Source organism: Trachurus japonicus, chromosome 21 (assembly GCF_045865225.1).
Source record: "Trachurus japonicus isolate A0001 chromosome 21, Traja_1.0".
Classification (NCBI taxonomy): Eukaryota; Metazoa; Chordata; class Actinopteri; order Carangiformes; family Carangidae; genus Trachurus; species Trachurus japonicus.
The window spans coordinates 6,178,119-6,205,563 of NC_140927.1; the positions used below are offsets into that span (position 1 = coordinate 6,178,119).

At 46.5% G+C, this 27,445-nt stretch overlaps 1 protein-coding gene across 3 annotated transcripts in view; it reads right to left on the bottom strand.

Annotated features, from left to right (window-relative positions):
- Positions 1–269: 269 nt before the first annotated feature.
- LOC146964695 (exosomal polycystin-1-interacting protein-like) overlaps positions 270–27,445 on the bottom strand; it is a 27,690-nt gene continuing 514 nt past the window's right edge. The window contains exons 1-2 of one of the 3 annotated variants that reach the window (XM_085765430.1): positions 4,113–4,203; positions 270–2,955 (exon numbers count right to left, since the gene is read on the bottom strand). In XM_085765430.1, the coding sequence (XP_085621556.1) occupies positions 2,171–2,899 (729 nt within the window). In that variant the 5' untranslated portion in view covers positions 2,900–2,955; positions 4,113–4,203 and the 3' untranslated portion in view covers positions 270–2,170. Of the gene's footprint in view, positions 2,956–4,112; positions 4,204–27,445 lie in introns of those variants that run through there. The other 2 variants (XR_015034619.1, XM_085765428.1) reach the window with 2 other exon arrangements.

The following is a 27,445-nucleotide window of genomic DNA, read 5'->3' on the forward strand; positions in this document are numbered from 1 at the left end:
CCAGTTCGATCTGGTACGAGTTCACCGGTCGGAAGTTACGAGTGGCCGTTATAGTGACTTTCACCGGTAAAACAGGTCGGAAAAACAGGAGTGGGTTGCCTGAAACGCTACAAAGTCGTAAGTTGTGACTTGAAGCTGTAATTTACGATTTCAAAAGCCTGCCTGGAACGCAGCATTAGCGAAAACGACCGGACCACTTACTTCTGCTTTAAGCTCCGGTAGCGACCGCGCCATAACGTAGCGGGATCTCTATTTACATGTGTGCGCACCGCACACGGAGAGAGGAGGTGAAAAGAGACAACACTGTTACCTGCTGTATAGGCTACTGGCCACAGACCAGTGTGTAACGAGTGAAAAAGTCACTGCAGCCTGAACGCAGCTGAGGTCAGTATACAGCAGGTAACAGTGTTGTTGTCTCTTCTCACCTCCTCTCTCCCCTGTGTGTGCTCAGTGCGCTGCTCAGTGCGGTGCGCACACATTTAAATAGAGATCCCGCTACTTTATGTCGGCTTTGCTTGTTTACATTTCACAAAAAACTCCTTGAAAAGGATTAACTGCAATTAATTGAATTGTTTACATCCTTACTTGGCTTGGCATGCACTGAACACGTGTGATCACACAGCAGTGAGTGTCGGGCGAGAGAAGACACAAGGCGCAGCGTTCATATCAGTAAATGGCATCGGTGCGTCATTTGTTTTACTCGTCGATACCGATGCCAGCATTTTAGTGCGGTATCGGGCCCCCTACCGATACTAGTATCGGTATCGGTGCAACACTAATTTAAACCAGCCGCCGAAACAAACAGTTCTAAACGGTTGGCACAGCGTGTGCTGTATGTAGTAGGGTTAGATCATTGCAGCAACAGAGGAAGTAAAGGACTGAACACATGCGTCTGATCAAATAAATGTGGATTTCATCAGATTACCACTTTGTTTGGCTGGAAAATCAACAAACCATCTTCTTCACCTTAGTGAGGAGCGAAGCTGGCACCAATACTGTACTGTGTTCTGGTTTAACCAAAATCTATGACTTAATGATAGAATTACTACATTCCACCACTTACAGCAAATGGGTGAAAGACACTAATTGTCTCAGTGAGCTGTCCGTCACACAGAAGCTGAAGTGGGAGCATGGAGTCAGTGATCATGCTACTGACACTGTGGAGTCCAGGTCCACCTACTGCTCTGGTGTCAGTGTCTGGCGCTAAATCACTGTCTCTATCATTTTCATTCCCAGCTTTTCTGGTCTTATCATCCACCCAGAAGGCTTTACAATGGAAGCCATGTTACGCATTCACACACTCATGGGACAGCCATCGGGAGCTGAGGTTAAGTATCTTGGTCACTACAGATTAGTGGACTGAATAACTGTTATGAGTGAAACAGAGTATGAACCTGTAACACACTGATCTGTATTTGCACGTTGAGATTTTGAGATTACATTAAAGGAGACATATTCTGCCCCTTTTCCACAAATTAAAATAGTTCCCAGGTGTCTTATTAAAGACATGTGAGACATATCTGTCAAAATCCCCGAAGGATCAAACATCACAGCTCTTTTCATCCCCTCAAAACAGCCCTGTTCATAACGGCTGGTTTCAGTGCCTGTCCCTTTAAATGCAAATGAACCACTGCTTGCCCCACCCCTTCTACTGGTACCAGGTAGGGGTGGGGTTATGGAAATTCGAAAACTAATGGCATCATTCCTAGACAACTGAGGGAACAGCTCATAAAACCACATGGATTTCAAGCTAGGGAGCCTGAAAATTACAGATTTGTCTGTCAATTCTCACATTTTGGGGGCTGAAAGACAAGACAAACACCTAAATATATGTCAAAGAGCCTTCAAAAGGTGATATTTTCCATAATATGTCCCGTTTAATGCACATAAACGCTGTTTGCTGACAGAGTTGTGTATACACCAATAACTAACAGCACAAGCAGACAGGGTCACTGAGAGTGTCACGGTTTGATCCCAGCCCATAACAGGTTAGTGTTAGGAGGGCACCTCAACGTCTGTGAGACTAAGGGGGGCATTGGTTTGAGTTGGTGTGGGTTATGACTATAGACATGTTGTGTCAGAATAGAAACTTGTATGTGTGTTGGAGGAGGGGCTACGGGGGCATCCCTGTGCCCCAGCAGCCCCTCCTGCTCCAGGGAGAGCTCTGCTGTCAGTAGACAAATGTGATGAGCAGTTTCTGCAGTCCAGGCTCCAGGGGCTCGCCAGGACTGAAGGGAGTGGCCAAAAGGGGGAAGTTCTGGGAGAGTTCTGGAGCTGGTGGTCCCACAACACTGTATGCCTTCAGGGCAGAGAGGCCGTTGAGCACGGCCACATCCAGGATGGTCAGGTGAGAGGAGGAGGACAGGTGGAAGGACAGCGCCTCCAGCTCCTCTGCAGCGCCTGCTGCAGGGAGGAGCGAGATCTCTTGGTCGTGATATGAAGCTTCTGGCGCTGCACTGTGGATCCTGAGGGTCTGCAGACCCATCAGAGCAAGGTACTGACTGTTCATTGGTTTTATTCCACAGAAAGACAAGTGTAAATGGCCAACCATACTGTTGTTCAGCACCTCCTCCAGGACCCAGAGCTCCTTCACCCACACCGTCAGCCGTCCTGGATCTCTGAGGCCGGCCGGCGGCAGAGCCGAGCGCACAACGCTGTGGCACCGGCACAGAGAGTTGGCCAGAGCTTCATCACAGTCCTGCACCGGGGCGGGGCAGCTGCAGTTCCTCAGGCCGGAGCCCGGGGCGCCGCTGTCAAACAGCAGGGTGCTGCTGCTCAGCAGAGATGGGGCTAATGTGGGGGCGGAGTCTGTTGTCTGGGTGATGGGGGTCAGGAGTAACAGCAAGCACATGAAGTGTAGCAGCAAGGCAGAGGAGGAAGTGTTTGGAGACATCTCCATGGAGATCCAACAGACTACATCTTCACCAGGTGGAGAGAGTGGACAGATGGATGGAGCTGTGAACACAGGAAAGGTGAGGTTACCATGGGTACGGACAAGCAACTATCCACCATTTTCCGGAGAATGACACTGGGCGACATGTCGCCATGACACTCCATTCCACCGTTACTGTATTGTTGATAGCACATAGACTGGTTGATAGAAATTAGCCATGATGACTTTATTTATAATCATCACGTAATTTTAATGATCAATACGGACAAGGTTTTAGCTTTATGTCACATTTTCACGTCACTATATCACCGTTGCGACTACTCTGATGTTAATGAAGTCTATAAAACAAATTGTTTTAGAGCTGGGCTAACCGTTAGCTGTTAGCCATTAGCAGTGTCTTAAATAGCCTAACTCAATAAACGGCCCATGAAAAAAAAAAGTTTTCCAGCGGATATCCTAGTTCCAACATGACTGAGCTAACTGGAGTAGTTTCATGTCGTGTCCGACAACGGGAGGGTTTTTAACAGCTGATGTCCTGGTGTTAGCTTGCTGCTGCTGACAAGCAAACAACTACGATAACCATGACTAATTACAAAAACGTGCACACAGAAATAGTAATGTTTGTTCAATAATTCGATTTATAGACTTAACAAACATCAGATTTAGTCAAAACGGTTTTGGCAGCCCGGAGCCCCCACATTTGGTACCTACACTCTACCGGCTACCAGTTAGTCGCTCGCTAGAGTGCTACTAAAACCGACTTCCGTTGTGGTGTGACGCAATGGATCATGGGAAAATAAAGTGGTGGATAGGACACTCAACAACATCAGATTCTCTCTCAGCTGAGAGTCCAGAACCTTCTCTGTGTCCCACAGTAACCTCTGTTACATCAGCCAGCTGAATTTAGCTTTTATTTCCAGTCCACACACACACACACACATACACACACACACGTAGGCTGGGATACAGCTGCTGTGGCCACATTAAATGAAACACTGGTCTCTTTATTTCCTAAGTCAGAGGAGACGTGGTTCAGTGAGCTGTCTGGCTGCTACAGTCTATACAGGTCCGGTCCATGTGACACATTTGGTTACAAACACAGTGTTTAAACTTTACATTATTAGCTACGTAGAATCCATACTGATCAAACAGACTGTGGTAAGCTATGAGTCTCACTGACACACACACACACATGCACGCACTTTGTTAGCCTGTTTACCAGTCACATGGTATTTATAGAAATGTTCCTCTCTTCACTCCAGATGTGGATGTGAGATCTTTTCCCAGACTGTGATGGAAACAGCAGATGACTCAGTGGGAAACTAACAGTGGAGTATTGAAGTGAATCACATCTACAACTAAAACCCAACTAGTGAAGACACACATTAAACACAGCTGACAACAGTCACTTGGACAGTTAAACCTGTGAGGTTTCACTACTCCACCCTGACTTGGTCTGCACCAGTGTTGGGCATGTTACTTTAAATAAGTAATTAGTTATAGTTACTAGTTACTTCCCAAAAACGGAGTTAGTAACTGAACATCCTGACTGAAATAAGAGTCAGGATGAAATAAAATGTATATAACTGAAATAAAATGTATATAACATAACTAGACTTTAATGAGTGTATTATTTTGTGATGGGACTTCTTGAGTCAAGTAACGGTGCATTTTATTGTCAGTTACTGTAACAGTGTTATATAGTAAGTGGGGAAACAGTAACTTTTTTGATTACTCGTTACTGAAAAAGCTAGCGCCGTTAGTAACTCTGTTATTTCCAGGGGTGGAAAGAGTACCAAAAAATCTACTCAAGTAAAAGTACAGTTACCTTGATGAAATTTTACTCAAGTAAAAGTAAAAGTACTGGTGTAAAAATCTACTCAAGTAAAAGTAAAAAGTAGTTCATTTAAAATTTACTCAGAGTAAAAGTTACTTAGTTACTTTTTTTTTTTTTGGGGGGGGGGGCTATAATGGCCAGAGATTGGCCTAACATTCTCCGTGCATGTCTCTGTGTTCCAAATTTGTCCCTTCTCCATCGATACACTGGTCTCCATCATCTTTGACTTGATTCTGACCTTCTGACACTGCAGTTGTCCAGAGCCAATCAGATGGACAGTTACTGGCACTAAGGTTGTCACGATCATGATCATGATACTAACATTTTCAACTCAATATCGATATTAAGGAATATATTCGATACTCAATACCATTTTCAATACGGATAAAAAAAGAAAAGAAAAATCTCTCTCTCCCTCTTTCACTCACACACACCTGTTTTTTTTTTACTGTCTTTCCTGTCCGCTCTCAAGGAGGAGGAGGAGGAGGAGGAGGAGGAGGGGGGGGTTTACTGTAGGTTCTCTCTCTCTTGCCTCTTTACTGTAACTGCTCTGAAGCAGTGGGCTGCTTGTCTGTTCCTCTGAGCATGGCCATGGATCAGACTGGGCTCCTACATTTAACTCAACGGACCGCCGGTCCGGCCTTCAGCCCCGGTGTGTCTGGCACGGTCACCATAAACGTAGCCGAATAGATGGACATGCCTGATAACGTTGTCTTTAATCATTAACGTCAGCTTTTAACCGCTAGCTGTGGCTAATGGCTAATATTAAGACGACAACATAGCGACGAGCCCTGTTATGCACAAACTCACGTAGCGGTGAGGGGGGAGAGGTGTGTAGGCTACCTGCTGCTGCTGTGTGCGTCTGTGAGAGAGGCGGCAGCAGCGTAGCTACTTTTGACAACCCACACAGAGTTATATATTTTTTACTTTGTAACTTAAGCTATTTAAAATGTAACTAAGTACATTTCTTCCAACAATATGTACTCAAGTAAAAGTAAAAGTACTGATTTTAAAAATTACTCAAAAAAGTACAAGTACACAAAAAAGCTACTTAATTACAGTAACTTGAGTAAATGTAACTCGTTACTTTCCACCCCTGGTTATTTCATAACATTGTTATTTTATAACCTGGTTATTCCCATCACGTCAGGTCGGAAAAACACGAGTTACGGGCTGCCCTGAACGCACCATAACTTCTAGTCAGCCGATGGAGTTAGCAGCCCCCGCCCTCGTCATGGATCTATTGGTCCTCTTCCCTACGTCACCACATTCAGGCGCATCCCTTGGCTGCACACACAGCCCTTCATGCCGTTCTCTCTCCTCATTGGATAAAAATTGTAGGATACAAGAAAAGTTTTCTCCTCGGCTCAGAGCAGAGCAGAGTGACTGAGAGACCCGTGTTTCGGTCCAAACACTCTATGTAAGTGATTGCTGTCGGAAGATACAACTATTTAAGACTTATATTAAAGCAGATATCAGTGGAATGTTTTTGTTAATATAAGTCCTAAATAGTCCTATTTTCCGTCAGCAATCACTTACATGAAGTATTTCAGCCTAAACACGAGTCTCTCCGTCACTCTGCTCTGCTGTAACCCGAGGAGAAAATTTTCCTTGTGGGATACAAGTGTTATCCAATGAGGGGAGAGAACGGCATGAAGGGCTGTGTGTGCAGCCAAGGGATGCGCGTGAATGTGGTGACGTAGCACGAGGACCAATTGATGCCTGACAAGGGCGGGGGCTGCTAACTCATGGTGCGTTCAAGGAAACTCGTACTTTGTGTTTTTCCTTCCTGTGAAGTCATACCAGTTCGATCTGGTACGAGTTCACGGGTCGGAAGTTACGAGTGGCCGTTATAGGGAACTTTCACAGACAACAGGACGGTAAAAACACGAGCTACGGGTTACCTGGAACGCTACCAAGTCGTAGTTGTGACTTGAAGCTGTAACTTACGGTTTCAAAAGCCTGCCTTGAACACAGCATTAGCCGAAACGGCCGTGCCAATGATATCTGCTTTAACACAAAAATATCACTTACTTCTGCTTTAAGTCAGGGCCGTTGCTAGGAATTCTGGGCCCCCTATAGGCATACTGAAGTGGGCCCCTGACCCTCAAGCTATAAAGCTACTGTACACTGTCACACCTTGTCTGATCGGCCAATCAGGCTTGTTTAAAGGGATAGTTCAACATTTTGGCAAATTGGCCCATTGCCATAATCCCTATAGTCATAGCAGTAGGTTCGTTACCTTCATTTTTCGATACAATCCAACAACTCCACAACGCTCTGGTGGACAAGTTGTGACCTGCACATTCACCACGCTATGAGATAATAACACAACGTTACCAGACAGAGTTGTTTTAGAGGGAAATACAGAGACTGCTTGATGAAAAACTGTCCCTGAAGGCAACGTGCATCAGCGGTTTTGCATGAATTTCCCTCTAAAACAACTCTGTCTGGTAACGTTCTGTTATTATCTCATAGCGTGGTGACGTGGCTCTGCTCCGCCGTTCTAAAAATAGCTTACACCGACAATTAAAGGTAACGAACCTACTGCTATGACTATAGGGATTATGGCAATGGGCCAATTTGCCAAAATGTTGAACTATCCCTTAAACACTTGAACCACCAAGACTGTTAAAGTTAATTTCCATCATTCAGGAGCTCTGTACTGTGATGAAGTCTCTTCCACTGCGAAAAGCCAGTGACACTGATTAGACATGGGGCATCTTATGATCACTGAAGATCCAGACAGTTAACAACTACAGTAACAAGGCTACAAGAGTCAGCATGACGGAATGGTTCCACCTTTAACTGCAGTGAGCCAGTGTCTCATAAACACAGATTCAAACAGTCAGCATCTCACACACCACGATGAAGTTGAACAGTCAGCTCAACATATTGCAACTTAAGAAAACACATGTAAATAGACAAAACAACTTAAAGGACATCTGAAAACATCTTCATCGAGATGACAGCATGTGCTGCAAATACACAACAGATGTGTTTCCAACAGAAAGAAGTGGTTGGCCTGACTGGAATAAACTTGTTATGTAAAGCAGTTCCATGCGTCCCAGTAGGTTCTTCACTTTTTTTGTGTCCCCCGGAAACACTTGAGTTGATCTGGAAGTATTTACAGCTCATTCTGAAGTTGTTGTTGTGTTTGGTCTGTTTGCATGTGATGTCTTAGATGCAGTTCCTAAGTGCTCTGAGTTCTCAGGGCCACAGTATAAACCTTTTGCTGAATCTCTCTGACGTTTCCTCCTCACCTGTCAGTCTGGAGCAGCTGATAGAACAGGTCAGAAAAGCAGCACATACTTTCACTGAGCTGGGCCAGGTCAGTTTGAGACCGTTTGAAATGTTCTTCAGGGTTAAAGGGATAGTTCACCTAAAATTCAAATTTCACTCATTATCTACTCACCCTCATGTGGACTAAGAGCTGTGAGAATTTTCAGAGTCCTCCGTTCCTTCTCTGAGTTACGGGGGGGTCCGTGCAGCAGTATTTGTCCATATAATGGTTGTGAATGGATACCAACTTTCTTCGTCCAAAAAGACACACCAAAAAACATCCACATACCTCCATACTGCTCGTGTGTAATGTCCCTCTTGTATTGAAGCCCCAACATGAGAAATTGTTCCGCCGGTCAGTGCAAATCACGCAAGATTTGCACTGACACAGGAAGAGCAGTGAACCGAGACACTGGGAGCTTCCGCTACAAACGGACGGATGACGGATGACTCTGAAAATTCTCACAGCTCTTAGTCGACATGAGGGTGAGTAGATAATGAGTGAAATTTGAATTTTGGGTGAACTATCCCTTTAAAGTGTGATGTGGCTTCACAGGCTCATTTCTGGGACCGAGGCTGTGCTGCTATAAATACAGATGACTTCACTGAGGTTGGTTTACAGTAGCAGCTGCCCTCCACACACAGCCTGTCTCTCCATCCTGCGCTGTCTTACCTCACTGCTAACGTTAGTCACTGTCAGTCCAGCTGTTCCACTGTCTGCTTCTCCCACACATTACTCACTCTCTCTCTCTCTCTCTTTCCATCTGTCTGGCTGCTCTCTCCTCTCCACCACTCCCTATTCATATCCCTTCCTCTGCTCTCATTCGCTCCAGTCCTCCATCTCTGTAATCCCTGCAACAGGCTCCAGCTGTAAGACCGGATGCTGAACGGAGATGAAAACTCACCACTGAAAACACATTCCCTGACTCTCGGATGACAGTGTGGGTTACTTTCACTGCCTCTGTGTGGAGCCATTCTAACTTCTTCATACACTAGATGACACTAGAGATGTGGCACAGACTAAAAAAGGTTGTTATGGTCTGATCCTGTGTCTGTGAAGAAGCTCTGTGTGGATGCAGCTCTGTCCACAGAGGAAACTGTGAGCGTCTTGTTTGTTTGTTTGTTTGTTTGTTTGTGGTGTGTGCGTGAGTGTTTGTGTGTAAGGGTTGTGTGTGAGACGTCTGCTGTTCCACACAGCTCCGTTGTGTTGAAGGAGAGGCTCAACACATTCCTCTGACATCATGTTCAACCACAGGCACCCACCCTAGACTTTCCTTCCTCTCTCTCTCTCTCTCTCTCTCTCTCTCTCTCTCTCTCTCTCCTTCTCCCTCTCTCTTTCTCTCCCTCCATCTGTGCAGCTACAGTTCCACAACTACACAGGCCCAAATGCAGAAACTTCTTCACACATCATTTTCTTGAATGTACAATAAGGGCTGTCTATCAATCAAAATATTTAATACAGATTAATTGCCAGTATCCACACCATTAATCACAAATCAGTTGCACAGTTTTTAGTTTTTAGTTTAAAGCAGAAGTAAGCGGAATGTTTGTGTTAATAGAGGTCTTAAATAATCTTCTGACAGCAATCACTTCTATAGAGTGTTTGGTCTGAAACACGGGTCTGTCAGTCACTCTGCTCTGCTGTAAGCCGAGGAGAAAACTTTCCTTGTATCCTACAACCTTTATCCAATGAGGAGAGAGAACGGCATAAAGGGGCGGTCCTCTCTGTGTGTGCAGCCAAGGGATGCGCGTGAATGTGGTGACGTAGGGACGAGGGCGGGGACTGCTAACTCAGTGGCGTCAATTCAGCCAAAGCTAAGGTATGGCAAGGTTACTAGTCACATGACTTAACTACAGTATCAATCAATATGCCCAGCAAATAATCATCACAAAAGTCTGCTATGTAGCTATCTGTGTGGTTAGGAAAATTTGAACTTTTTCAAATGCAGCCTCACTCACATCCCGTTAACGTAATATGGACACAAACACTTAACTAGTACTGTTGATCAATTCAGTCAAATGCGCCTTCAGCGGTATCATGCCAATAGAAATGAGGGGGCACGTGCACCCACAGACTTGAGGGATAATTTCTTTTTTCTTACATTACATTACTTATTATTTTACCATCTAGCTATGATCAGTGGTCATATTGAGTGAAATCTATTACAAATAATGGCAAGTCCGCTTGCTTTTCCGCTGGTTTGCTAGCGGTCCCTGACCATGTGCATTTGTTTACAAAGAAGACGGAAAATCAATATATGGCCATGTGCATTTGCTTACAAAGAAGCTGCCGAAAAATCAATACATGGAGCTTGAAATAAGTTTTTGTGCATCCACCGTATTGTTCCACATTGTTATAGCCAAGATAATGTTTCTGAAATTCAGTTTACCAACTTTTCGGTCCCCAGCACTGGCCTTAGTGCCCAAAATAAGTGATTTGAGGGCATCCCCCAAAAGGTTTTGCGTGCAACCTTCACTGTGCCCCCTCCAATTTTTGGGTTGCATGACGCCCCTGTGCGCTTTTACGCATCCGTTTTCAGCACCATGGATAACAAGCGGCAGGGTTAGAGAGCAGTAATAGCCTTTCTGACAAACGCAATTTCACTCATTCTGTTCACTTCATTCACTATGTAATTGCAACAATATCACGTGAACATACCAGGTAAACTTAAAACTGTTGAAGTCCAAATGCAAAGAGGACATGGAGGGAGGGAGAAGAAGAGAGTAAGAGAGAGAAATCATATTTCCCTTAAGCAGATGTATAAGAGGTACATTGGACCCATCACCTGCCTTTTTTTTGATGAAAAATGATTCCAAAGTTCACTGCTTCCTTTTCATTTTACATCAATTAGCTCAGCAAAACAAATCGCGCTAATAACAATAATGAAACCAGCTCTGACCTGCGTCGTCTCGTCAGGGGGGGCTGGGAGATACCACATTTCAAGATATGGAGGGGGGATACAAGTGTTGGGAAAGATAATACCTAGAGAAATCGATTGTGTTGTTCTGATTTTCATTTGTAGTTAAATCATGTATTAAATAATAGAATAATAAATACAAATTGACACAGAGTAATTCCATAAATCTATTTTTTTAAAAACAAAAAACGAACATTTACATTTCCCCCTGGAGCCAAGGTGTGGCAGCTGCCATACCTTGCCATACCCAATTGACGCCCCTGTGCTAACTCCATCTGATGACAGGAAGTTAGCCAAAACCACCGGATCGCTTACTTCTGCTTTAATTGCCAGTATCCACACCATTAATCACAAATCAGTTGCACAGTTTTTAGTTTTTAGTTTAAAATGTGCCTTCAAGGGATAAGTGCATGCTGCTGGTAACTGGTTAGTTGTTAACAGATCCATCTGGCAGGAGATTTGTTTCAAACATTTGACCAGCCAGGTGTAAATATTAGCTAGATGGTTTGAGAAGGATGGTTTAGTGTGGCATTAAAAGGAATAAACAATCAAGTGTTACACATTAACTGTTGGACTCCCAACATCCCCCTACTACAGTAAACTGTTATTAGGGCCCGAGCCTGTGTCAACGACCCAGGGAGGTCCCTATTGTTATTCGACATGCACATTAGTCAACGTGCCAGCCGACGAGTAACAACAAGTAAGCAAGCAAGTACTCAAGTACTGCATAGACCTGGCAGCAAAAACTCCAGATATTGTAATGTTTATTATTAGGGCCCGAGCCTGTGTCAACGACCCAGGGAGGTCCCTATTGTTATTCGACATGCACATTAGTCAACGTGCCAGCCGACGAGTAACAACAAGTAACCAAGCAAGTAATCAAGTACTCAAGTGACCTGGCAGCAAAATTCCCCGAAATGCAAATGTTTATTAGGGCCCGAGCCTGTGTCAACGACCCAGGGAGGTCCCTATTGTTATTCGACATGCACATTAGTCAACGTGCCAGCCGACGAGTAACAACAAGTAAGCAAGCAAGTACTCAAGTACTGCATAGACCTGGCAGCAAAAACCCCAGATATTGTAATGTTTATTATTATTATTATTATTATTATTATTATTCTCCCACTTCGAACGCCATTTCGACCCCTTTCCCATGCACGAAAACTCACCAAATTTTAGACGCACGTGGGACCTGTGGCAACTTAGCGTTGAGTGGTGGTCTCGCATGTGGGCGTGGCCAAATGGCAAAATAGCGCCCCCTACAAACTTTTCAAAAACCCATAGGGAAAAAAATGACGTTAACGAAAGTGGACCAAAGTCGGCAGACATATTTATCAATGCGAGATGAACAAAAAATCCTCTTATGGCGAAGCCCAAAACCCAACAGGAAGTCGGCCATTTTGGTTCAAATTTCGTTTACGCAAAACGAACTCCTCCTAGAGATTACGCCCGATCGGCTCCAAATTGGGCAGAGAACATCGTCAGACCTAGCTGAGCTTATCTTGTGCTCCGCAGGTCTGTAGCTCAAAGCGCTTGGCCTCTGGCGTGCCCCGAAGTTTGGCGACTGTTTCGGTGCTCGCCATGTAAATACGAATGGCTCTCATGCCCACATACTTGATCGTAGACGCTTCAAACTTGGTGCAAAAATCTATGGCGAGACCCTGAACGATCCGACATATTATTTGCCGACGTCGCTCATAGCGCCCCCCGGTGGTAACAGGAAACGTACAAAAATTCGTTAAAAATACGTAGTTGACCAAATCGACTTCGTTCCACTTCTAGTACATGCAGACCCGGATGGTGAAGCTACAACATGAACGCTTTGACCCTACGAGCAACGGCGTCCGTGTGCCGCCGCGGCGAATGTGTATCATCCCAATTTAAATTTCGTTTGCCTTTCACGCGCACATACTTCGTCGTAGCCACTTGAAATTCAAAGGACATGACGATGGCTCCTCCCTGAACGTTTTGATGTATCGACTTCCTGCCTGGCTCATAGCGCCCCCCGGTGGTAACAGGAAGTACGCAAAAATTCATTAAAAATCCATACTTCACCCAATCAACTTCATTCCACTTCTAATACATGCAGAACCAGTTGCTGAAGCTACATTATGAACGCTGTGAAGATACGACGAACGGCGTCCGTGTGCCGCCGCGGCGACTGACGATTTTTTATCGTACAATTACGTTTGCCTTTTTCGTGGCTTTAACGAAGTCGTGTCCTCACGAAATTTCATACACAGGTCAAGAATGGCGAGCTCTGTCAGCGGATAGAGTCGTTTCCCATGGGCGTGGCTAAATGCCTCAATAGCGCCCCCTTGAAGTTTTTCTGAAATTCTCCATAGACAAATTTCGCTTACTTTGTCGTACACATACGAAACTTGACACACACGTGTATCATACCCAAACATACAAAAAATTGAATTGGAGCCACGCCCTAAACCGAACAGGAAGTCGGCCATTTTGGTTAGCATTTCTTTGACGCAAAACGAACTCCTCCGAGGGAGTTCGCCCGATTGACTTCAAATTGGGTACGGAACATCTCCAGACTGAGCTGATTACGGCTTGTGCTCCGCAGGTGTGTAGGTCAAAGGGCGTGGCTACTAGGGCACGGCCAAGTTGCCGAATTCAGCTAAAAAGGTTTAAATGCTATCACGCCCACAGATTTGATCGCAGCAGCTTCAAACTTGGTGCACATGATGAGGGCGTGACCCTGAACGATCCGACATATTATTTTCCTACGTCACTCATAGCGCCCCCCGGTGGTAACAGGAAGTGCGCTAAAATTCATTAAAAATACATCGTTGACCCCATCAACTTCATTCCACTTCTAAAACATGCCGAACAAGTTGGTGAAGGTATTTCGTGAACGCTATGACGCTACGGCTAATGGCCCCCTTGTGGCGGCGACAGGAATAGCGCTCCATCGTGAACTGCCACCTCCCACGGATTTTGCCCGATTGACTTCATATTCGCTACAGATCATCAGGAGACCGAGCTGGTCAAACACTATTAAAAGCTTTTCTCTACGTGAAACGGCGTGGCCGCTAGGGGGCGACAAAGTTGGCCAACTGCTCGTTTAGTCGCCATGCTATTACGTTTGCCTTCCACGCCCACATACTTGGTCGTAGTCACTTCAAAATTTCAGTACATGATCAGGGGCCGGCCCTCTACGCCTCCATTTGATCGTACGCTTGCTGGCTCAAGACGCCCCCTTGTGGACACAGGAAATGTCGCGTTTTGCATCGACATTGTCCGATCAGCTCGAAACTTCACATGTGTGATGAGGTCACGACCCCGTACGCAACGGCCCACATCCCGTTACCGCCCCCTGGTGGACGAACCGTAAACCTGCCGTAACTCCATCGTACGTTGTCCGTTTTGCTCGAAACGTCACGTGTTCGACGAGGGGACCGCCCTCGACGCAGCCGCCCACGTCCGGTTGCGCGCGGGGGTTTTCGAAGAGCGGCCCGGGGGTGGCGGGGACGCCGAGTGGCGTGGAGCGAGGGCCCGTCATAGCCGCTTGCGGCTTTAATTATTATTATTATTATTTTTATGGTTCTCCGCGTTTGAACACGATTTCGACCCCTTTCCCAAGCCGAGAAACGGATGAAACTTTCGACGCAGGGGGGGAAGCCCGAAAATTGCGATTCAGTGGTGGTCTCGCATGTGGGCGTGGCCAAATGGCACCACAGCGCCCCCTAGACCGCGCATTGGAAATGAGGGTCTGCGACACCGATTTGTCCGAAACTTTGTAAAGATATTCATCAACCCCAGAGCTTCAAAAAATCGCATTACCGACATACCCGAAAACCAACAGGAAGTCGGCCATTTTGCTTCAAAGTTGGTTTACGCAAAACGAACTCCTCCTAGGGGTTACGCCCGATCGGCTCAAAATTGGGTTCAGAACATCGTCAGACCTAGCTGAGCTTATCTTGTGCTCCGCAGGTCTGTAGCTCAAAGGGGTTGGCCTCTGGCGTGCCCGGAAGTTTGGCGACTGTTTCGGTGCTCGCCATGTAAATACGAACGGCTCTCATGCCCACATACTTGATCGTAGACGCTTCAAACTTGGTGCAAAAATCTATGGCGAGACCCTGAACGATCCGACATATTATTTGCCTACGTCGCTCATAGCGCCCCCCGGTGGTAACAGGAAACGTACAAAAATTCGTTAAAAATACGTAGTTGACCAAATCGACTTCGTTCCACTTCTAATACATGCAGACCCGGATGGTGAAGCTACATCGTGAACGCTTTGACCCTACGAGCAACGGCGTCCATGTGCCGCCGCGGCGAATGTGTATCATCCCAATTTAAATTACGTTTGCCTTTCACGCGCACATACTTCGTCGTAGCCACTTGAAATTCAAAGGACATGACGTTGGCTCCGCCCTGAACGTTTTGATGTATCAACTTCCTGCCTGGCTCATAGCGCCCCCCGGTGGTAACAGGAAGTACGCAAAAATTCATTAAAAATCCATACTTCACCCGATCAACTTCATTCCACTTCTAATACATGCAGAACCAGTTGCTGAAGCTACATTATGAACGCTGTGAAGATACGACGAACGGCGTCCGTGTGCCGCCGCGGCGACTGACGATTTTTTTTCGTACAATTACGTTTGCCTTTTTCGTGGCTTTAACGAAGTCGTGTCCTCACGAAATTTCATCCACAGGTCAAGAATGGCGAGCTCTTTCAGCCGATATAGTCGTTTCCCATGGGCGTGGCTAAATGCCTCAATAGCGCCCCCTTGAAGTTTTTCCGAAATTCTCCATAGACAAATTTCGCTTACTTTGTCGTACACATACGAAACTCGACACACACGTGTATCATACCCAAACATACAAAAAATTGAATTGGAGCCACGCCCTAAACCCAACAGGAAGTCGGCCATTTTGGTTAGCATTTCTTTGACGCAAAACGAACTCCTCCGAGGGAGTTCGCCCGATTGACTTCAAATTGGGCACAGAACATCTCCAGACTGAGCTGATTACGGCTTGTGCTCCGCAGGTGTGTAGGTCAAAGGGCGTGGCTGCTAGCGCACGGCCAAGTTCCCGAATTCAGCTAAGAAGTTTGCAATGCTATCACGCCCACAGATTTGATCGCAGCAGCTTCAAACTTGGTGCACATGATGATGGCGTGACCCTGAACGATCCGACATATTATTTTCCTACGTCACTCATAGCGCCCCCCGGTGGTAACAGGAAGTGCGCTAAAATTCATTAAAAATACATAGTTGACCCCATCAACTTCATTCCACTTCTAAAACATGCCGAACAAGTTGGTGAAGGTATTTCGTGAACGCTAAGAATCTACGACTAATGGCCCCCTTGTGGCGGCGACAGGAATAGCGCTCCACCGTGAACTGCCTCCTCCTACGGATTTTGCCCGATTGACTTCATATTCGCTACAGATCATCAGGAGACCGAGCTGGTCAAACACTATTAAAAGCTTTTCTCTACGTCAAACGGCGTGGCTGCTAGGGGGCGACAAAGTTGGCCAACTGCTCGTTTAGTCGCCATGCTATTACGTTTGCCTTCCACGCCCACATACTTCATCGTAGTCACTTCAAAATTTAGGGACATGATCAGAGGCCCGCCCTCTACGCCTCCGTTTCATCGTACGCTAGCTCGCTCAAGACGCCCCCTTGTGGACACAGGAAATGTCGCGTTTTGCATCGACATTGTCCGATCGGCTCGAAACTTCACATGTGTGATGAGGTCACGACCCCGTACGCAACGGCCCACATCCCGTTACCGCCCCCTGGTGGACGAACCGTAAACCTGCCGTAACTCCATCGTACGTTGTCCGTTTTGCTCGAAACGTCGCGTGTTCGACGAGGGGACCGCCCTCGACGCAGCCGCCCACGTCCGGTTGCGCGCGGGGGTTTTCGAAGAGCGGCCCGGGGGTAGCGGGGACGCCGAGTGGCGTGGAGCGAGGGCCCGTCATAGCCGCTTGCGGCTTTAATTAGGGCCCGAGCCTGTGTCAACGACCCAGGGAGGTCCCTATTGTAATTCGACATCCACACCGATCACCGACAAGCAACAAGTAACCAAGCAAGTAATCAAGTACTCAAGTGACCTGGCAGGGAAAAAACGCTATCTTGAAATGCAAATGTTTATTAGGGCCCGAGCCTGTGTCAACGACCCAGGGAGGTCCCTATTGTTATTCGACATCCACACCGATCACCGACAAGCAACAAGTAATCAAGCAAGTAATCAAGTAATCAAGTACTCAAGTGACCTGGTTGGAAAAAACGCTACCTTGAAATGCAAATGTTTATTATTATTATTATTATTATTATTCCGCGAGTTCGAACCAGATTTCGACCCCTTTCCCAAGCCGAGAAACGGATGAAATTTAACACGCAGGGGGGGAAGCCCAAAAATTGCGATTCTATGGTGGTCTCGCATGTGGGCGTGGCCAAATGGCACCACAGCGCCCCCTAGACCGCGCATAGAGAATGGCAGTCTGCGACACCGATTTGTCCGAAACTTGGTAAACATATTCATCAACCAAAGATCTTCAAAAAATCTCATTACGGACATACCCGACAACCAACAGGAAGTCGGCCATTTTGCTTCAAAGTTGGTTTACGCAAAACGAACTCCTCCGAGGGGTTACGCCCGATCGGCTCCAAATTGGGTAGAGAACATCGTCAGACCTAGCTGAGCTTATCTTGTGCTCCGCAGGTCTGTAGCTCAAAGCGCTTGGCCTCTGGCGTGCCCCGAAGTTTGGCGACTGTTTCGTTGCTCGCCATGAAAATACGAACGGCTCTCATGCCCACATACTTGATCGTAGACACTTCAAACTTGGTGCAAAAATCTATGGCGAGACCCTGAACGATCCGACATATTATTTGCCGACGTCGCTCATAGCGCCCCCCGGTGGTAACAGGAAACGTACAAAAATTCGTAAAAAATACGTAGTTGACCAAATCGACTTCGTTACACTTCTAGTACATGCAGACCCGGATGGTGAAGCTACATCATGAACGCTTTGACCCTACGAGCAACGGCGTCCGTGTGCCGCCGCGGCGACTGCCGATTTTTTGTCGTAAAATTACGTTTCCCAATTACGCGCACATACTTCGTCGTAGCCAGTTGAAATTCAAAGGACATGACGTTGGCTCCGCCCTGAACGTTTTGATATATCGACTTCCTGCCTGGCTCATAGCGCCCCCCGGTGGTAACAGGAAGTACGCAAAAATTCGTTAAAAATCCATACTTCACCCGATCAACTTCATTCCACTTCTAATACATGCAGAACCAGTTGCTGAAGCTACATTATGAACGCTGTGAAGCTACGACGAACGGCGTCCGTGTGCCGCCGCGGCGACTGGCGATTTTTTATCGTACAATTACGTTTGCCTTTTTTGTGGCTTTAACGAAGTCGTGTCCTCACGAAATTTCATACACAGGTCAAGAATGGCGAGCTCTTTCAGCGGATAGAGTCGTTTCCCATGGGCGTGGCTAAATGCCTCAATAGCGCCCCCTTGAAGTTTTTCCGAAATTCTCCATAGACAAATTTCGCTTACTTTGTCGTACACATACGAAACTCGACACACACGTGTATCATACCCAAACATACAAAAAATTGAATTGGAGCCACGCCCTAAACCCAACAGGAAGTCGGCCATTTTGGTTAGCATTTCTTTGACGCAAAACGAACTCCTCCGAGGGAGTTCGCCCGATTGACTTCAAATTGGGCACGGAACATCTCCAGACTGAGCTGATTACGGCTTGTGCTCCGCAGGTGTGTAGGTCAAAGGGCGTGGCTGCTAGGGCACGGCCAAGTTCCCGAATTCAGCTAAAAAGGTTTAAATGCTATCGCGCCCACAGATTTGATCGCAGCGGCTTCAAACTTGGTGCACATGATGATGGCGTGACCCTGAACGATCCGACATATTATTTTCCTACGTCACTCATAGCGCCCCCCGGTGGTAACAGGAAGTGCGCTAAAATCAATTAAAAATACATAGTTGCCCCCATCAACTTCATTCCACTTCTAAAACATGCCGAACAAGTTGGTGAAGGTATTTCGTGAACGCTGTGACGCTACGGCTAATGGCCCCCTTGTGGCGGCGACAGGAATAGCGCTCCACCGTGAACTGCCACCTCCCACGGATTTTGCCCGATTGACTTCATATTCGCTACAGATCATCAGGAGACCGAGCTGGTCAAACACTATTAAAAGCTTTTCTCTACGTCAAACGGCGTGGCTGCTAGGGGGCGACAAAGTTGGTCAACTGCTCGTTTAGTCGCCATGCTATTACGTTTGCCTTCCACGCCCACATACTTGGTCGTAGTCACTTCAAAATTTCAGTACATGATCAGGGGCCCGCCCTCTACACCTCCATTTGATCGTACGCTAGCTCGCTCAAGACGCCCCCTTGTGGACACAGGAAATGTCGCGTTTTGCATCGACATTGTCCGATCGGCTCGAAACTTCACATGTGTGATGAGGTCACGACCCCGTACCCAACGGCCCGCATCCCGTTACCGCCCCCTGGTGGACGAACCGTAAACCTGCCGTAACTCCATCGTACGTTGTCCGTTTTGCTCGAAACGTCGCGTGTTCGACGAGGGGACCGCCCTCGACGCAGCCGCCCACGTCCGGTTGCGCGCGGGGTTTTTCGAAGAGCGGCCCGGGGGTAGCGGGGACGCCGAGTGGCGTGGAGCGAGGGCCCGTCATAGCCGCTTGCGGCTTTAATTATTATTATTATTATTATTTTTTTCGAAGGCCATTTCGACCCCTTTCCCAAGCCGAGAAACGGACGAAATTTTGCACGCACGTGGGGCCTGTGGCAACTTAGCGTTGAGTGGTGGTCTCGCATGTGGGCGTGGCCAAATGGCAAAATAGCGCCCCCTACAAACTTGTCAAAAACCCATAGGGAAAAAAATGACGTTAATAAAAGCGGACAAAAGTCGGCACACATATTTATCAATGCAAGATGAACAAAAAATCCTTTTCTGGCGAAGCCCGAAACCCAACAGGAAGTCGGCCATTTTGCTTCAAAGTTTGTAAACGCAAAACGAACTCCTCCGAGGGGTTACGCCCGATCGGCTCCAAATTGGGTCCAGAACATCGCCAGACCTAGCTGAGCTTATCTTGTGCTCCGCAGGTCTGTAGCTCAAAGCGCTTGGCCTCTGGCGTGCCCCGAAGTTTGGCGACTGTTTCGGTGCTCGCCATGTAAATACGAACGGCTCTCATGCCCTCATACTTGATCGTAGACGCTTCAAACTTGGTGCAAAAATCTATGGAGAGACCCTGAACGATCCGACATATTATTTGCGTACGTCGCTCATAGCGCCCCCCGGTGGTAACAGGAAACGTACAAAAATTCGTTAAAAATACGTAGTTGACCAAATCGACTTCGTTACACTTCTAGTACATGCAGACCCGGATGGCGAAGCTACATCATGAACGCTTTGACCCTACGAGCAACGGCGTCCGTGTGCCGCCGCGGCGAAAGTGTATCATCCCAATTTAAATTTCGTTTGCCTTTCACGCGCACATACTTCGTCGTAGCCACTTGAAATTCAAAGGACATGACGTTGGCTCCTCCCTGAACGTTTTGATGTATCGACTTCCTGCCTGGCTCATAGCGCCCCCCGGTGGTAACAGGAAGTACGCAAAAATTCATTAAAAATCCATACTTCACCCGATCAACTTCATTCCACTTCTAATACATGCAGAACCAGTTGCTGAAGCTACATTATGAACGCTGTGAAGATACGACGAACGGCGTCCGTGTGCCGCCGCGGCGACTGACGATTTTTTATCGTACAATTACGTTTGCCTTTTTCGTGGCTTTAACGAAGTCGTGTCCTCACGAAATTTCATACACGGGTCAAGAATGGCGAGCTCTTTCAGGGGATAGAGTCGTTTCCCATGGGCATGGCTAAATGCCTCAATAGCGCCCCCTAGAAGTTTTTCCGAATTTCTCCATAGACAAATTTCGCTTACTTTGTCGTACACATACGAAACTCGACACACACGTGTATCATACCCAAACATACAAAAAATTGAATTGGAGCCACGCCCTAAACCTAACAGGAAGTCGGCCATTTTGGTTAGCATTTCTTTGACGCAAAACGAACTCCTCCGAGGGAGTTCGCCCGATTGACTTCAAATTGGGTACAGAACATCTCCAGACCAAGCTGATTACGGCTTGTGCTCCGCAGGTGTGTAGGTCAAAAGGGCGTGGCTACTAGGGCACGGCCAAGTTGCCGAATTCAGCTAAGAAGTTTGGAATGCTATCACACCCACAGATTTGATCGCAGCGGCTTCAAACTTGGTGCACATGATGAGGGCGTGACCCTGAACGATCCGACATATTATTTTCCTACGTCACTCATTGCGCCCCCCGGTGGTAACAGGAAGTGCGCTAAAATTCATTAAAAAATACATCGTTGACCCCATCAACTTCATTCCACTTCTAAAACATGCCGAACAAGTTGGTGAAGGTATTTCATGAACGCTATGACGCTACGGCTAATGGCCCCCTTGTGGCGGCGACAGGAATAGCGCTCCACCGCGAACTGCCACCTCCCACGGATTTTGCCCGATTGACTTCATATTCGCTACAAGTCATCAGGAGACCGAGCTGGTCAAACACTATTAAAAGCTTTTCTCTACGTGAAACGGCGTGGCCGCTAGGGGGCGACAAAGTTGGTCAACTGCTCGTTTAGTCGCCATGCTATTACGTTTGCCTTCCACGCCCACATACTTGGTCGTAGTCACTTCAAAATTTCTGTACATGATCAGGGGCCGGCCCTCTACGCCTCCATTTGATCGTACGCTAGCTCGCTCAATACGCCCCCTTGTGGACACAGGAAATGTCGCGTTTTGCATCGACATTGTCCGATCGGCTCGAAACTTCACATGTGTGATGAGGTCACGACCCCGTACGCAACGGCCCACATCCCGTTACCGCCCCCTGGTGGACGGACCGTAAACCTGCCGTAACTCCATCGTACGTCGTCCGTTTTGCTCGAAACGTCACGTGTTCGACGAGGGGACCGCCCTCGACGCAGCCGCCCACGTCCGGTTGCGCGCGGGGGTTTTCGAAGAGCGGCCCGGGGGTAGCGGGGACGCCGAGTGGCGTTGAGCGAGGGCCCGTCATAGCCGCTTGCGGCTTTAATTATTATTATTATTATTATTCCCCCTCTTTAAACCCCAATTTGACCCCTTTGCCAAGCCGAGAAACGGACGAAACTTGGGACACACGTCGGGACTTGCGAAAATTGACGTCTGATGCTATCGCCGTTTGTGGGCGGGGCAAATTGGCAGAACAGCGCCCCCTGGAACTTTTGACCCCCGGCCATAGGGATCAAAAAATTTTTTCTCGCAGGCTGCCCAAACTTGGTACACATATGTATCATACCCAGACATGAAAAAAATTTGTTTCGTGCGAAGCCCAAAAACCAACAGGAAGTCGGCCATTTTGGTTAGCATTTATTTTACGTAAAACGAACTCCTCCGAGGGATTACGCCCGATCGGCTCCAAATTGGGTTCAGAACATCGTCAGACCTAGCTGAGCTTATCTTGTGCTCCGCAGGTCTGTAGCTCAAAGGGGTTGGCCTCTGGCGTGCCCCGAAGTTTGGCGACTGTTTCGGTGCTCGCCATGTAAATACGAATGGCTCTCATGCCCACATACTTGATCGTAGACGCTTCAAACTTGGTGCAAAAATCTATGGCGAGACCCTGAACGATCCGACATATTATTTGCCGACGTCGCTCATAGCGCCCCCCGGTGGTAACAGGAAACGTACAAAAATTCGTTAAAAATACGTAGTTGGCCAAATCGACTTCGTTACACTTCTAGTACATGCAGACCCGGATGGTGAAGCTACATCATGAACGCTTTGACCCTACGAGCAACGGCGTCCGTGTGCCGCCGCGGCGACTGGCGATTTTTTGTCGTAAAATTACGTTTGCCAATTACACGCACATACTTCGTCGTAGCCACTTGAAATTCAAAGGACATGACGTTGGCTCCACCCTGAACGTTTTGATGTATCGACTTCCTGCCTGGCTCATAGCGCCCCCCGGTGGTAACAGGAAGTACGCAAAAATTCGTTAAAAATCCATACTTCACCCGATCAACTTCATTCCACTTCTAATACATGCAGAACCAGTTGCTGAAGCTACATTATGAACGCTGTGAAGATACGACGAACAGCGTCCGTGTGCCGCCGCGGCGACTGACGATTTTTTATCGTACAATTACGTTTGCCTTTTTCGCGGCTTTAACGAAGTCGTGTCCTCACGAAATTTCATCCACGGGTCAAGAATGGCGAGCTCTTTCAGCGGATAGAGTCATTTCCCATGGGCGTGGCTAAATGCCTCAATAGCGCCCCCTAGAAGTTTTTCCGAATTTCTCCATAGACAAATTTCGCTTACTTTGTCGTACACATACGAAACTCGACACACACGTGTATCATACCCAAACATACCAAAAATTGAATTGGAGCCACGCCCTAAACCCAACAGGAAGTCGGCCATTTTGGTTAGCATTTCTTTGACGCAAAACGAACTCCTCCGAGGGAGTTCGCCCGATTGACTTCAAATTGGGCACAGAACATCTCCAGACTGAGCTGATTACGGCTTGTGCTCCGCAGGTGTGTAGGTCAAAGGGCGTGGCTGCTAGCGCACGGCCAAGTTCCCGAATTCAGCTAAGAAGGTTTAAATGCTATCACGCCCACAGATTTGATCGCAGCGGCTTCAAACTTGGTGCACATGATGATGACGTGACCCTGAACGATCCGACATATTACTTTCCTACGTCACTCATAGCGCCCCCCGGTGGTAACAGGAAGTGCGCTAAAATTCATTAAAAATACATAGTTGCCCGCATCAACTTCATTCCACTTCTAAAACATGCCGAACAAGTTGGTGAAGGTATTTCGTGAACGCTATGACGCTACGGCTAATGGCCCCCTTGTGGCGGCGACAGGAATAGCGCTCAATCGTGAACTGCCACCTCCCACGGATTTTGCCCGATTGACTTCATATTCACTACAGATCATCAGGAGACCGAGCTGGTCAAACACTATTAAAAGCTTTTCTCTACGTGAAACGGCGTGGCTGCTAGGGGGCGACAAAGTTGGTCAACTGCTCGTTTAGTCGCCATGCTATTACGTTTGCCTTCCACGCCCACATACTTGGTCGTAGTCACTTCAAAATTTCAGTACATGATCAGGGGCCAGCCCTCTACGCCTCCATTTGATCGTACGCTAGCTCGCTCAAGACGCCCCCTTGTGGACACAGGAAATGTCGCGTTTTGCATCGACATTGTCCGATCGGCTCGAAACTTCACATGTGTGATGAGGTCACGACCCCGTACGCAACGGCCCACATCCCGTTACCGCCCCCTGTTGGACGAACCGTAAACCTGCCGTAACTCCATCGTACGTCGTCCGATTTGCTCGAAACGTCACGTGTTCGACGAGGGGACCGCCCTCGACGCAGCCGCCCGCGTCCGGTTGCGCGCGGGGGTTTTCGAAGAGCGGCCCGGGGGTAGCGGGGACGCCGAGTGGCGTGGAGCGAGGGCCCGTCATAGCCGCTTGCGGCTTTAATTAGTATTGTTATTTTTAACTTTGACAGCCCCTCCTATAATATATGGGAATTTGAAGTTGTTTACACACTCTTAAAGGAGGTCACAGTTATTTATTTAGCACTTGCACAAACGTTTTCGACCATGTGTGGTCTTCTTCAGGTGCCAGGTTTCTACGTTACTTTTTATTGCCCTGCACCTCATTAGCCTACAGCATGATGTGCGTATAAAAACCTCCTTTTTCCAATTTGAAGTTGTTTGTCAACACATCCAGAATAATGCTATCATTATTAAGAGTTGTGAATCTGTCTTTCTGATGTATGTCAGTCGGGTTTCCTCTCTTTTAGCTCTGTGGTCTCCACCAGCTCCTATAGGGAAACAGTAGGCCTACGTTTAGCAGCTGCTCTCTGAGTCTGTCTCCTGTTTGCTACCCAGCAAGAACACTGAGAGACTCACCTTCTTGAAAGTGTTATTTAATACAATGTTCATATGAAAGTGTTGATGCTAGCCATGTTAAAAATAGTTTGCAGTAAAACTTTTTTTTTTTTTCAAAAATCGATTTTTTTTTTTTTTTTTGAAAAAAATCTTCTTTTTTTGAATTTTTTAAAATATTGTTTACTGTAATGTGCATTTGTTAGCCTTTTTTACATACAGAGAGTACAGGTTTTGAAAAGGGTTTAAGTTAACTTTATAATGGAGTATGTTAATTTATAGGCTCCTACAGTATTTGTGTGCAGATAAATGTTAAAAATGCAGACTAAAAATCGAGAGAAGCGGCAATATCGTAGAATCGCAATTTAAATCGAATCACCATCCAAAAAATTGTAGAAGAATCGAATCGGGAGAAAAGCATATCGTCCCAGCCCTAATGAATTTCCCTCTAAAATAACCCTGTCTGGTAACGTTCTGTTATTATCTCATTGCGTGAATGTGCAGGTAAAACTGATATTTTGACACATCCCTGCAGATACCGCTGTGTGGGTTGTGATGTCATCAGTGTCAGATCAACATCCACCACCACCAGTATCAGTGTGACAGAACGGCTGACATTGATACGTTGTGTTGTTAATTACCCCACCAACCTCTTATGTCACTGTCATCTTGACAAATAAAACCCAATGTTGTGTCTCTCTGACTTTACAATGTGGTTTGTTGTCTGCAGGGATGATAAAGGTGCTCACCAGCAGGAGAAAATACTGCCTTTGATATTTCAAATGTCTGAAGAATACACGAGTGCTCTGGTGAGCATCAGTGAGACTTTGTGCCAGCAGGGCAGTGACACAGGAATATTATACAAAGACTAGCCTTGTTTGCAGAGCTGCTGCATTAGTTCTTTTGATGTGATGATGTGATTTGATATTAAAAATAGAGAATCATCAGACATATTGTTAAATGAGTTCACTGATGACATTGTGACCACTAATCCATACAGTCAGTGTGATCATTAACTGTAGCTGCTGTGTAATGAGACGGGGCTGTGTCCTAGTGGATGTAAACATGTCTATAACCCTGTCACTTCTTTATGTACAGCAGCAGCTGCTCTTCTCCTCCACACATTTTCTTGCATTAAGGAAAGCAGCCATTAGAATCAAGTTAGACGGCTGTAAAATGAAACTGGCTGATGTCCAGCCACTCCTGCTAGTGTGGTTGACAGAATGAGATGAGATCAAATTAGATCAGATTGCTTCACTACCAGCCTAACCCTAACCAGGACCTTTATCATCACAGTTACTAATCACTTCCTTCCTGGTGATGGGTAGGCTACCATTATAACCACATGCTAGGTTAGGTTAGCTTCATCGCCATGCTTACTTTGATAACCATCTCTTAGGGTTGAGACCCCTCACCATCATGGATACCATGACAAACTCCATGTAGTTGAACTACATAGCTTAACTCAAATTTGCTGTAACTTTCTGGTAGTCTAACTACATTCATATTTTGCGCTGCGTCAAGTATTTCAACTACTTTTGGGGTCATTTTTTGTAGTTTAACTACTCAATTAACAAACTACAATTTTGGCCATAACATGAAATATTTTTTTATATAAAAAAGTTGTTCTTTATTTTATTTTACCATTATTGTGTTCCAGAACTCTCTTTGAAAAAAGGCATGAATCATGTCATGACATGCCAAGCCAGCGCTGCCTCTGATTGGCTGGCCCTGGCGTTCCTGTCATGGTTTTAAACATTGTTGTTCCAGACACACAGATATAGAATATTACTACCTATTTGTGTTTTCTTTTTTACATTTTTTGTTGAGTGATTTACATTTCTGATTTAGTGGGTATTGGGGTCGAATTTTCATTTTCTCTTTATATTACCCAACATGTCTATGGTCAGCCTACAGGATGTTGACCAAACGTCAGCTTTTTTTCTTTAAAAAAAAAAAAATAAAACTGAGTTGAGAGGCATGTTTCTGCTGGCCTTTGTAGGCTTTTATATTTTGTTCCATATGTTAATTTATTTAATGCTGAGTTAAATGAGTAGAATGAGTAGAAGTACTTGCTGAAGCTACTTTTTAATTTCTCCAGGGGTAGAAATGAAGTTTGTTCAAACTACTGCCAGGCTCAACTAAGTAGCTTCCCCAACACTAGGTTAGGTTAGCTTCATCGTCATGGTTACTACAATGAACATTTAAGCGCTGTCATCATCTTGGTTACAATAATACAATAATAATGGGTAGCTTCATCATCCTGCTTACTTTTATAACCACATTTCAGGTTAGAGGAGGTCATCACTACGGTTGCCATAGTAACCACCTGCTAGGATTAAGTGGTTTCTGACAACCAGGTTAGCTTCCTTGTGGTTATCTACTGTAAGGACTGTTTGTGTGGTCAGACATGAGACAAACAGCACTGTGGTGTTAGGTCAACATGCTGGTGTGACACACCAACACAACCAAAGTGTTTGAACTGAATAGAAACCCACGGGTAAAAGCAGAGTGGATGTG